The sequence below is a fragment of the Sinocyclocheilus anshuiensis genome, unplaced genomic scaffold, assembly GCF_001515605.1.
Source record: "Sinocyclocheilus anshuiensis isolate Anshui unplaced genomic scaffold, SAMN03320099.WGS_v1.1 scaffold626, whole genome shotgun sequence".
NCBI lineage: Eukaryota > Metazoa > Chordata > Actinopteri > Cypriniformes > Cyprinidae > Sinocyclocheilus > Sinocyclocheilus anshuiensis.
Window position 1 is genome coordinate 767107 of NW_015544167.1, and position 13972 is coordinate 781078.

The 13972-nt window shown below is 39.6% G+C and overlaps 1 protein-coding gene across 1 annotated transcript in view; it reads right to left on the reverse strand.

Moving 5' to 3' along the window:
• Positions 1-267: 267 nt before the first annotated feature.
• spire2 (spire-type actin nucleation factor 2) overlaps positions 268-13972 on the reverse strand; it is a 33174-nt gene continuing 19469 nt past the window's right edge. Inside the window, exons 9-15 of the mRNA XM_016496073.1 lie at positions 12523-12745; positions 3659-3774; positions 3304-3441; positions 3144-3211; positions 3000-3027; positions 2534-2625; positions 268-1057 (exon numbers count right to left, since the gene is read on the reverse strand). Coding sequence (XP_016351559.1) covers positions 820-1057; positions 2534-2625; positions 3000-3027; positions 3144-3211; positions 3304-3441; positions 3659-3774; positions 12523-12745 — 903 coding nt within the window. The 3' untranslated portion in view covers positions 268-819. The remainder of the gene's footprint in view (positions 1058-2533; positions 2626-2999; positions 3028-3143; positions 3212-3303; positions 3442-3658; positions 3775-12522; positions 12746-13972) is intronic.

Sequence of the window (13972 nt, forward strand, 5' to 3'; positions counted from 1 at the left end):
CTTTTGTATGCCTTGTGTATGTGTGCAGGGAAGCTGACAAATCTTAATAGTCTTTCATTTTTTTAATGCAAAATATTCCCAAAAAAATCCTCTAGTTTGGGGGTAAAATATGGTTTGAAGATGCCATGGCAGGTTTTGATCTTTTCATCCATATAGTATTTTTAATAACATAATAATATATAATAATCACACAATACAGTATGGCACCCACACACCCACGTGTGTGTGGAAACATCACATGCTGGAGAGAGCAGTCGTTTTGTGGCATTGGTTTTATTGCAGACCTTACAAAATAAGAGTGAGTTAAACATGTGGATCAGAAGGCCACTTCATTAGTCTACTGAGAATAAGATACAATTATCAGCTTCATTCTGACCTTTACTATCACAAAACAGCCTGACTCAGTCCCAAGGTAATTACATCCCTCTCTGGTGCTAAATAGAGCCAATCCCAAAGCATAAAAATGCATTTGCTATTAGATACGAGAAATATGCATTTACAGATGTACTTTATAAGGATGTCTCCTAAGCATGGACAGTCCTGGCTCAGTTATATACCATTATATTCAAGCTAAAATCAAGAAAAGATGCAAAAGGATTGTCTTTCTTCATTAGCCTTCAAGCATTGCATCCCTTAATCTATACACGTTGTGATTAGATGTACATTGTGCAGGAAAGGGTGATAAGGCAGATATGATTCACATGTGATTCACATCTCTGTCATCTAACACTGGCAAATATTCCAGCTGGATGCTTGTAGAGTTTCTATAGAGTTTGTGTAGAGTATGTGTCGAGGATGTGTGAGGTGGAGTTGATGCATTCATTTACTGCTCCTACTGAAAGCGTGTGGTTGTGATGTGGCATGTGGATATGTCGAGGTTGTCCTTTTATTCCGTTTTGGTGTGTTGTTGATGATGTCCAAACTCCTGCGACTGGAGGAAATGACATCAGCCACAAACTTTGTGCAGTCAGAGCACACATCTCTCAGGTTGCAGCCTGCGGCGTACAGGTGGGGAAACTCTTCCTCCACAGAGTGTCTGGAGAGAGAGCACAAAGACCTGCAGACAAGCAGAGAGATTTGAGCTATTCCAACAGTTGTTTTTTCTCCAATGTTAAAAAACAAGATATTGTGATTATCTTCTAAAGCTGCTTAACTTTTGTATAATGAAAGCAAATTCTGGGTTCAATACAGGCCCTGCATCAGGGGGGGGGGGATGTTCTGAAGCCCTCACTGTAATGATCTGAAGGACCCACCCCTCCACCTCCAGAATACGATTTTAAATGTGGAAAGCAATCAAAACCGAACGAGATTTCAACTGAGGGGCACCCCTCGGATCTGATTTGTGACACCTCAGATTCAATTTGACCCCCTCCAACCCCCCAAAACACGCTGATTTTAACCATTCGATGCAGACCATCACCGATGTATTTTGAACATTCACTGCTAAATTCAAACGCTATGTCTGGCACTATTCAGTGTTTTCAACCACATAAAATTTATTTTAGGTTTCAGACATTTAAATTAATTACTAGCAAAAAAGACATTTGTTAAATACACACTGATGTTTGTGAGTTTGTTAAATACACTGGTGTCTAAGGAAAGCCGCAATAATAATCCTTTCAATTAAAATCTGACACCGTGTTTTATTCATATAGGCACACTTTGTTTAGGTAACTATAAAGTTCACTCTATTCTTCTCCTAGTTTAACGATGACTTGCTTTTATGTACTTCAGGAGAAATGGGTGAATTTACGTGATGTTAAACCAAAGATCCCCCCTAAAGCCCCCCCAGGTCATGTGTCCTGGCGCCGGGAATGGTTCAATAAAAGATGTATATCGCACCTTATACAATACAGATTGTTTCAAATGCAGCTTCACATTAATAAACAGGAAAATAACTGCGCTGCAAAATTCCTCAACTATGAAATTAATTCAATTTCAGCTGTGCAGCTCTACAGATAACAGTGGCACTATTCAGCTCTATTTAGTTCAATGATGGTTTAATTTAGATCAATAACAGTTTGAATGTTCATCAGTTATGAAACAAACTCAGTTCAACTGTAAAGCATCTCTATAAAGACGATAGTGTCATTATTCAGCTCAGGTCAGTTGATTCAGTTCAGTTTAATAACAGTGCAAAGTTTATCAAAACAAGAAACAAGATCAATTTGACTACAATTTACATTATGCAAGTACCTTTTAAATGCAAATATCACCTTTAAGCAACATTAAACCGTCTGTGTAAATAACCATAATTGTCAGATGCAGCTTGTTTTTTTTTTTGGCTGTTTTTTTTTTTACTTTGTTAAAATGTTATTGGTAACAGTCTATAGTGATTTGTTAGTGATTGAAGTAGCTACTTAAATTTAGGTATTTGACATAAACAACAACACAGATACATTTAGTAAGGTAATTATAAAAAAACACAACAACAACAGGAAATCAGTGTAATTTCAAAGTTCATTTCTGGCCAGCACAGACAGTGTGGAATGTGACTGTAGTCATTTAAGACACACAGCATATATTTACTCACTTATAGACTTCACTCTTGTGACTCTTCGCACTGCTGTGAAATCCCACAGTGTACACTGGAATGTGTGCCATCTTTTTGTAAGGAATTTTCATCTGTTAAAGGGGCAAAATAAAGCAAAATCACTTGTGGAGTTTGTTACATTGTCTCTACTGGTAAAATAGCAGTGTGTAATAAGAATTACTTCAGAAAAAATTAAACAAGAAGCCCTAAAGCATTGGTCCTCAGATGGTAGGAGAACAGATAATAATAGAAATAATGGAACAGAATGCAGTCACCCATATAATCATGCATAATAAATAAATCTATCAACTTTTGGAGGAGAAAGGGCTTCCCGTATCATTTGTAACTGACATCTAAGGCTGTGAGTCCAATCCAACTCTATTGTACCATGGATTAAATATCGTGGATTATTACTATCGACTACTAAATTGCTGCATGAGATTTAAATGAAATAAATATTTAGTACCTTTGCACTACAAGAGCTACAAACAGACCTGAAAGTGAAAGAATCACATTAACTGTGATGATTAACATGAATCTTCAGAACAGCGAATCAGACAATACTAATATTACATGTTGCAGGAAATATTTATGAAAATGAAATCAAGACCTTTTACACAGAAGGCACGTGGATGGCCATGAAAACAGTGGAAACTTCACCCGACAACAGCAGCATATCTAAAAAACAAAGATGAACAAAACAGAAATGAACACTGTTTTCTTTGGCTTGCTGGACTGATGTGATCATATGATCATTCAGATATTCACACCTTGCCTTTCTTCAGATTATTATAAAGCTCTTTGTTCTGCATGTATTTCTCCATCTCAGCCTTGATGAGTATCCGGCGCACGTTGATGACTTCATCCACTGTTAAGGCCAGACTGTCCACTGGATGACTGAATTCCTCCTGTGTGTGAGGGAAATAAAGAAGACGACTCAGATCCTGTACAAACAACAAAAAAACTGTTTACAATAATTCAGGCCACTTATGGGGGAAGTTTTGTTAAACACTTCCTGTTCATTTTAAGAAATTAAGGGAAATTATTGTCTGTGGTAATCGACAGCATGTCACAGATGCTTCCCACTACATTGCCTTTGTTGGTATAAATACTAACACCACTGACCATCCACTGATGTCTGCAAAGTCCGCCAGATGCTGCAGCACCATCACTGCATTTGTCATCGGAGCTCTGAGAATGACAGGTGGACGGGGGCTTCCTGTCAAACACAGGAAACGAGGCTGGACACAAAGAAAATAGTGGAGAAGAGAGAAAGACCGTCAGGCATCTCTATTTAACAATTCAGAAAGAACGTGTTGATCTGTCACCATTTTTTTTTTTTTTTTAATTCACTTTAACCAAATTGAGTTCCAAGTAGTGTTGACACAAGAAAACTGAATTCTCTTTATTTTAATATAGGGCCAGATTTACTAAACAGGTCAAAAGGGGGACCACAGCACGTTTTAATGTCAGGATGTTGTTGTGAAGCAGTCATTTTCCTTTGCTATTGCTTGTGGTATAATAATGCTTGTTGGATTTGTGCTGGTCAGACTAAGTCTGAGCATTGAAACATATGCAAGTAAGAATATTTAATAAGCTCTTTTTTATCATCATCACTTTGGCTCCTTCTGCTATTCTTTGGCTTTGCTCAGTCAACTTCTTTGATGATAGAAGACTGTTAATACAGTTTTGGATACCAGAAAAATCACCGGTTTTGGGTACCAGACAAGACTTGCTGTTAGCAGGTTTTGGATATTAGACAACCTTGCTGAAAAGTTGTTCTGTTACCAGACAAGGGTTCCCCGAAGGGAACGAGAGGCTGCGTCGGAAACGCTATGGGAACACCTCTGCGTGACCGCTTACTGAAGCATGTGTGAAATCAGTCCAATAGAATAGTGAAACGTCACAGGCGGGTGATGCAGAGACCAGGAAGCTATAAAAGCGCATCCGGTGAAAACAGCGTCAGCTTCTGATAGGTTGAAGCAAGCACTCACAGGGATGCAGGAAGTATGGCAGGCAACGCAGCATCTCGTTCCCTTCAGGGAACCATGATTACATACGGAACCTAGGGACGTTGCCCTTCAGGAACTCAAGACGGAAATGCTATGGGACCGAGAATACCAACTCCGCCATACTGACGAATGCCTGTCTAGTGTAGACTACACGCACATCTAAGACAGAAGCACTCTAGAGCCCAAAACACGGCCAGCATCTCCAGGCAATTTATGTGCCACATGAGATGGTGACCTTCCCACAGACTTTGGGCAGAGCGGTCACTTATGACCGCTCCCCAGCCCGTGAGGGAAGCATCTGTCATAATCGTTACACAACAACAAAGAGCTCCCAGCACAGGACCTTGAGACAGGAAGCAAAGGCTTCTTCTATATGATTAAGGCACAAAGGCATAGCGGCATGACCTTGATCAAGTGAAAGGGGTTGCCCCTCGGGGAAAACTCTTTGGTCCTGAGCAGTGTTGGGCAAGTTACTTCCAAAATGTAATACATTACCCAGACAGCAACATAGTGTTGGCCCAGATCCGGCCCACATCTGCTAGGCTACTTTGAACGGTTTCAGAAGAAAGCAAGCATGAAAAATATAAGTTGCTAAACAAGCCAAAATGAATTAGGCTAATTCAATGAGAAACTGAAAGCAAACGGCGTTCTCGCGCAGCCTACCTCTCTCATTCGGCATTAATCCAATTAAATGTGTTCATATTTGTGATGTATTTGAATACTAAACTATTATTTATTATGTAAACCTGGCTTACTTAACGCACTTAAAAAACATCCTCGTCACATGAGCAAATGTGTGTTTGCAGAATTCGTCTCTGCAGTCATCTCAACCATCTAATTCCAGCAACAGGAAATAGACAAACTATTTTACCCACAGAATATTTTCTCTGGTGCTGTTTTGCGGTGTTAGTAAATTCACCACTTAATTTTGAGTTAAAATATGTTGTTGTAACTTGCGTTACTGAGATTGTAACGAGTAATAATATTACCCAAATTTGATTAGTGCGTTATATTACTGTGTTACAGCAAAAAGTAATATACTACTGTAATATTATTACTTTTGTAATGCGTTACTCCCAACACTGGTCCCGAGCCACCACTGCAAAGGTCTCATGTACGGCAGGCCAAAAGGAATGATGTTGGACACAGCTGCCATCTGACCCACTAGTCTCTGAAACTGTTTCACAGTGAGTGACTGGCCTTGTCTGATACTGTTCACAGCTGCAAGAATTTAATTGATACGAGCAGGAGACAAACGTGCCTGCATTGCTGTAGAATCTCACATCATGCCAAGATAAGTGGTTCTCTGAACTGGAGAAAGCACACTCTTCTTGGCGTTTAGCCTTAACCCCAGCTCCTTCATATGAGAAAGGACGACATCTCGATGCAAACCGCCATATGCTCTGATTGAGCCAGAATCAACCAGTCGTTGATATAGTTTAGAATGCAGATGCCCTGGAGTCTGAGAGGAGCCAGAACTGCATCCACACACTTGATGAACGTGCGGGATGGCAGTGCTAGGCTGAACGAAAGAACACGATAGAGATAGAAAGAGCAGCGGCCAGCTCGGTGCCCTGAAGCAGAAACCCGCCAAGGATCAATCTGAACAAGAAGAGGCCACAGGACGATCCAGAGTGCTGTTTTTTCCTCTTGCGTTTGCTGGTTCGTTTTGTGACTTGAATCTTGCTAGTCTAGTCTTGTATTTATCCACTTAGGTTTTTGATCTTGTCAAGTTAAAGTTTGTTTTTTTTAACTCTCTGTTTTGTTTTGTTTTTTTGGGTCTAGTCATTTATCCTTTATATTTTTAACTTTTCCCTTTGTAGTTAGTTTAGGTTATCTTTAGAAGTTCAATTTCTTTTATATCTTTTGTTCTTTTTCTATTTTAGTTATTTAGTTATTTGATATTTCCTTAGTCATTGTTTTGCCAGTTTTTTGTTGCCCTTGTTTTTGTCTCTCCTGTTGTCTTATCTGGAGTCTTGTCTTGTCGTGCGTGTTGTGTTGGTTCCTGCCATGCCCAACTCTGTGTCTCTCCTGGTTGCTGACTCTCCTGACCTGGATGCCAACTCGGGTTCCAACTATGCCCACTATGTCTCATTACACAACCGATTATAAAAGTGGGAATACAGAGAAAGCCACTCTATACTACCGCGCAACATATACAAGTTTGAACGCAAGAGGCAATACTGCCCATCTTCTTAAAAGCAGTATACAAATTCATAACACTGTGACAGCACTCTTATTATTGCCAGCAGTATTCATCACCAATTTTAAAGACATGTACCTGCGATCAAGCTGTTGAGATTGAGAATGGCTATACAGAAATCTTCAAGATTGTTACTGGGGTCAGGCAAGGCTGCATTCTATCCACACTATTTTTCCCCATTGCCTTGGACGTTGGGGCTGGCATCATCTATTGGTCTGACTAAGGCCGCTTGGGTTCCACTTGGATTCACCAATGACATCGTCCTAATCGAGGAGAACGAGACGAAATTGCAGAATGCAACAAGTGACCTAGACAGGACATCAAATAAAATTGGCTTAAGGATAACCATTGAGAAGTCAAAGTTCATGTTTGTAAATGCCATGGATCAAAACCAGGGTAATAGTGGTCAGATCACACCAGCTGGAGGAAGTGGAGAGTTTCCCCTATTTGGGCAGAGTAATCTTCTGGAATGGAGGTGTGGAAGAAGGTGTTAAATGCTGCATCGGGTATAAACAAGAAGCTTGACATCTTCCAGCAGAGAAATGCCAAATCCTGAAAATCCTATTATGATCATATCACTAACAAAGAGGTACTTCAAAGGAGTGGCGTGCACAAACTCCACATCATTGTTGCCCAAAGACCTCCAACTGGCTGGAGAAAATGGAAAATTATTGGATCCCGAAGACAGTAATGACATGGTACATCTCGGTGCCAGACACTAATGAGGATGACCACAGAACACCTAGACAAGACCATTCAAAGGCACTCAACATTACATAGGACAACACAAGGCACTTGCCAAAGTCCAAAAACGCTGGACAACACTTGCTGCCCGATATGGCCAAGAACCACCTACCAAGACATAGTCTGGCTAACAAGTATAGATACCACAGGTCTGTTTTTATGTGTGATTATCTGTCAGTCTTTGTGAACAGGTTTACTGAGAAGACAAAAAAATAAATGTTGACTATATAGACTTTGTGATCAGAATCTTTGTTCCTCATATATTAAGTAAAGATTACTACTCCACAAAAAAACAAAGCAAAATATAAAGTTTGGCTTTTGGATAACTTGTTAATTACCTCAAACAAAACTGTGAATTTCTTTCAAAGTTTAACTAACCTTGTGAAAATCCCATAACGATTTCTTTCTCAGAAGTGCTCACTGTGTCAACACGGTAAGCATGACTCGATAGAGGTTGCTAGATCAAGTTTTATGTTTAATACACATTAGACAGTCAGTGAACAGACTGTCAGCTGTTCATGGTCTAAGGCAAAAGCTATGGGCAAAAAAAAAACACTTTATGCAAGTATGCAAGCACAGACACAAATTAAACTATAGTCTTTATAAGTCATATTTCTATTCAAACTGTTGCTCTGCCATGACAGTATCTGACCTGAAAGCCATAATTGCATTGCATTTTGAATTGGAGTTTGACACAATTTGTAATGTAATGGCACAAAACACGAGCACAGGGAATGTGCTGGGCCTAAGGAGTGACTAGTAGCAACGTTACGTAACTGTAACAATACCTTAAATGTTAACATAATGTAGCTTTGCAGCCAGTGTGGGGTAGTAACTGATTTCATGTAATCTGGATTACGTAATCAGACTCTAAAAATCAAGTACTCATAATTAGAGTACATTACATTTTATAATGCTCTTAATCAGAGTTCAGTTACTTTTTATGGATTACATGACACTGTTAAAAATTTTAGTGTGAAATTAAAGTATATTCCAGGTTAATAATTGCATTACTTTCACAGTATTTTCACAGTGGGACTTCTCTTGTATCTAACTGCACTCTCAGAAATTTCTTGTAAACTAACAGTGTCATACTGTGTTTCTACAGTGCATATGTACTCTGAAGGCACTCGGCATGCAATGCAGCATGAATAGATCATGCTGTAGAGTTGTTTTATTCTTGTTGGTTTTATTTGTGCTATTGAACTTGTTTTAGGTTCACTTTTAGCAGTTTGTATTGCTTGTTTATTTTGTAATGTTGGTTTATGTTATAAGTGTTTTTATATTTTGAGTGTTACCATTGTTGTGTTTTGTATGTTGAGTATTGATGTCACATCTTTCAAAGACGTATCTCAGTAGTTGCTTCACTATTGTGAAAGATCCATCCACAAAAAGTTATGAATATGAAATAAGTTATTGATTAATCTTCAAGCTTAATTAATGCTAAAATAAAAACTTCATGTTCATGCTAAGAATAGTTTGACTATCTTAAAGTCAGACAATTAGCTTATTTCATATTCTAGCTCGTCACCATTTTAACAAATGTTTTCATTTGTCACACTTCTGACATGACTACTGTAAATCTGATTTGAATATGAATATGCAAGGTCAAAGAGCCCAAACAAATGGGATCACCAATCACCATTATGTCAAACAATTACAGTAGTAAACAACTCAATTTCTCACAGTGGCAGTTAAAGACAACTTTATAATGTGAATTCACAGAAAATAAATTTAAAAAGTAAATTATAAATTACTGTGATGTTAGCATCATTCTGCTGTTCATTCACAGTCATTTGTTAGAAAATGACCCAGCATGCATTGATTTCACTGTAAATTCCTGGCAATTTTTTTTACAGTGGATTACACATTATTAACACAACGGTAGTAAATCATTCTTAATTTATTGAATCTCCCCAATTCTTCTTTTTTCTCTTTTAAATTTTCCTTTCTATACTGTGTGTCATTGCATTTAGCTCTGAATATATTCACAATATAGAATAGCCATGTAAATGTCATGTAAATACATTTGCAAACCATGCTTCTGAATTTGGGTGAAAAAAGCACATCTCATGCAATTAGACCATGTTTGAAACAAATAATTATAAAAGTTACTAAACACTAGTGATAAGTGGGCAGTCGTGGCCTAATTGTTAGAGAGTCGTACTTGTAACCCAAAGTTACGGGTTCGAGTTTCAGGTCCGGCAGGGATTGTCGAGGGGGGGAGGGAATAACGTCTCAGGTTACTTATGTAACCATGGTTCCCTGAGTAGGGAACGAGACACTGCGTCCTCTAGGGGTCGCTATGGGGAACGCCTCGTCGTGACCCGTGTCTGAAGCATACATTGAAAAAACACCAACTCGTTGGCCGGCGACAGCCATGACGTCACTACCGGTGCGACTATAGTATAAATAGGCGCCGGGAGCATCGTCTGAAGCTTGCGTCCGCAGAGGAATAAAAATAGCTAATAGGCTATTTTTGTACAACCTACGTTTGATTTTATTTTTATTCTAAGCGGACAGCGGGTGAACAAACGGTGAATATATAGCGGGAGCGGGTGGGTGCGGAATATAACCTTGCGCACTTCACTCACTCACTTATATCTGTGAAACACTAAGTCTTCATCATATCCAGTGACCTCCAGTAACTGTTGATTCTGGAAGTCTGAACAAAAATTTTTCAAACCTGGAAGACTTTGGTCATTGTTGTTTTCATGTTTATTAATGTTTGCTCGTGTAATGCAGGGAATCACAAACGTTTTTTTTTTTTTAAACGTTTAAATATTTACTTGAAATATCTCTGAGAAAGTTAATATTTCAATAATTTAACAACACATTCGAATGTCTACAGTTCGATGTAGTGTTATTAGTTGTATTTACAGTAGTGTAAATTTATGTGTTCAAGCTGTCGACAGTGTTTTTTTGCACATTATTAGATTGTGTGCTCTTGACAACGAGGGCAAAGCCTTTCAATGTAAGTTGAATTAATAAAGATCAATGAAAAGCAGTGATGTATGCAAATTGCATTGCTTTAAGAATGAAATCAGTTGTGTTCATTTGAAATATAAGAGGGTATAAGAAAAATAGATTTTAGAAATGGAAAATTACATTTTCTAAAGAATAAGTTTGCTTTACCATGCAAATATCGCTACGATTTTCAAACTGTGCACGTTTTACCACACATTTTCAAACTGTGAAAAATTTCTTATGGTGTGTGCACACCAAAAGCTAATTTAATTATTTGCGTGAGTAGATTACATACAAAATAAATGCAAAAACGCGAATAAGAATGCTCAGAAAATGGAGGAGAGCATTATTATGTTTTGATTTGCGTGAGTGACGTGAAAAACATCCCGCGAGAAATCTAAAGCGATGCAAATACTCGCTTCACTTTTGGTGTGCACTCACCATTAGGGATCATCATATTTGGGGGTCCTTTGCATTAAAATGTTTGACACCTATGTTAGCGTATTGTGGGTGGTCACTACTGGAGGTATTCTGAAGGGTTTTTATTATGTTGCTATGCTGTTGTTAGCGTAGTCTTTGTGGTTGCTTACTGGCCTAAGCCAAAAGAGCCCACCCAAAAGTCTCTGTGATATTCTGGTCCCTAGATATGACCCAGGTCCCTCCTTACCATGGGAATGCTTGCCTTAGCAAACACCGCTAACAAACTTGATATAACAAAAATTACATACTTACCCCCTGGAAATCCAATGAGGTCAGTGAAGACAACAGTGACTGAAGACAACATGGATCAAACATTGTCCTGATGCAAATGAAATACTGTACAATGGACTCTAAGCAAGTGTCCTTTAAATTCTAGTCAAGAGAGCAAATGAGATCTAATGAAAGAACTACTCTAAAGAGAACACCTACTCAACTAATCCATTCCACCTTCATCAACACATCACAAGGCTAAAGTTGACCAGGCCAAGAGGAGAGGAGCATTGTTGTGAAGCTCAGGCTAAGGCAAGGACCAAATCTAGGTACATAGATTAGCATGCACAGAGGGGATTATGGACACCTACTCCCATTTCAAAGTCTCCTGTTTTTTTTTTAAGTTTTGGGGGTGGTTGGCTCTAAGCTGAGAAATCGTGAGTCTAAAGGCTAAACTCTCATTTGATTCCTCTGGGATCTCCTCAGCTTAATCCCCAGATCCTGGTCTCATCTTCCCTTGTTATTCGATCGCCCTAAGATCAGTGTCCAACCTGGCTACACACACCCCCTTCATTAATTTCTCTTAAGAAGATTAGCTAGCCCTTGGATGTTATTGTTTGCAAATCTGATTTCCCTGGTGTCATATTATAGTAAACAACAGCATTGCGATGGATGCAACTGACCAGTGGGCGTCTCAACTTATACATGCATATCCTTCATTGAAACACCCTCAAACTTCCTTTTCATGGCTGTCAACACTGACTTGGCTAGATGAACAATGCAAGCTACTAATAAGAAGTGGCAAGAAAAATACTGCAAGAAAATTCAAATGAAAGGATAAATTAATCAGTGAATCGTTTTTTGAACTGGTTCATTTAAATTAACTCTCCAAATAGGCTACTTTCAACACTGCCGAATTTCCTACAATCTCATTCACACATTTTGGTACAACCTACTCACACCCTACGGAGGGTTAGGTTTAGGAGTGGGGTTAGTGGTACAGTTTCAAGTATGATTTATTACAAATTGTAGATTTTCACATTGTATGAATTTGTATGAAACTGCAACCACGTAAAACACTTATGGTTTTTTTTCGTAAGATCAAGTTTACTAGTAAATTTATGTGTTCAAGCTGTCGACAGTGTTTTTTTGCCAGAAAAATATAATTTGATATATAACAATGTTTTAGCCTTTTTTTTTTTTTTTTGCTAATTATTTGTAGTGTACAAACTATATTAGTCAAAAAATATTGAATGTAATTTAACCACAGTTAACTCTTCTTAAAGCACATCTTACTTTGTTACTTTTTTTTTTTTTTTTGCTGAGCAATGTTTAGGTTCATTATGTCTTACAGGTGTTTGTCCAGGTCTGACCTTGATAGATGTGGGGTGGTCCAACGCCTGTCAGCGTGTGTGATCGAGGTCTCTCTCCTCTCAGGGGACCGACACCTGTGTGCTGAGGTGATTCTGAGAGGGATGACATCACTTCCCCTCTGAGCTCATCCAAGTCGTGTTCAGAGAAGGAGCGATCTCTCTTCAGAGGTGTAGGAGAGCTCTCCACCCACCTGATATCCATGCCGTCTGGAGAGTCCTCATCCTTCACCAACAAAATAGAGGCGATAAATACAACTGAAAAATGAAGTCAGGGAGATCTACCGAGCCAGCTTGTAAAACTCTGATTTGAATCAAAAGACATAGTGTAAGCCTTAAAGGAGTCATATGATGCGATTTCAATTTTTCCTTTCTCTTTGGAGTGTTACAAGCTCTTGTTGCATAAAGAAGATCTGTAAAGTTGCAAAGACTAAAGTCTCAAATCCAAAGAAATTCTTTATAAAAGTTAAGAGTCAGCCACGCCTACCTAAAATGGCTCATTCTAACACGCCCCCACATGTCTACGTCACGATGTAACACCAATTGTTACATGCCTCCCCTGTCTAGGGTCAGGGATGGCGGAAACAAGGAAATTTACGAACGAAGCCAGAAGAAAAGAAACAACTTTTCTACCGGCAACCTGGAGGTCTTCTCTCCTGTCCCAGCACTCCACAGAAAACCACACAGACTTTTGTAACAGTCTAGAAAAGTGGTTTATTTAACAAGTTCAAAAAAGTACTAAGCACGGAGCAAATAAAGCTTCGGGAGGGGACCAGGCCAAAACAACAAACATATCTTGTCAGGGTGTAACGTTGCTTTGACGCAGGGCCGCTTTAGATGGCGGCATAATCAGGTGCTGAGGAAGTTGGCGGAGCAGTTGGAAAGATGTAGAGTTCGGGCAAATAGCTCTTCAGATCCCATTCGGCCAAACATCCCGTTCCTCAGACCAGGAGAAGGCAGGCAGAAGACAGTGGTGGGAAGGACAACATGTCTGCTCACTCCTGGAAAGGGATGGAAGATGCGTGTTGACCTGGGCACCCAGCTTATCTTCGCAACAGAGATCACTCAGACAACATTAAGGCCAGATGTTGTGGTGTGGGCCACAGCGACCAAGAAGGTCCTCATTATTGAGCTGACTGTGCCATGGGAAGAGGGAATACCAGCGGCGTACGAGTTCAAGCGGCTCAAGTACTCTGATCTGGCGGCGGAGTGCAGAGAGGGGGGATGGACCGCGACCATCCATCACGTAGAAGTTGGATGCAGGGGCTTCGTGGGAAAGTCTGCAATCCAGCTCCTTCGAGCTGCTGGGACAACTGGGGTAAGCCTGAGGAGAGCCATCAAGGAGCTGGCGGAGGAGGCAGAGAAGGCAAGCTACTGGTTGTGGCTAAGGAGGAGGAACAGGAATTGGGGCTCGGTAGCCCAGTGAGGGCCGCTGCAGGGGGGGGCGGGGGGC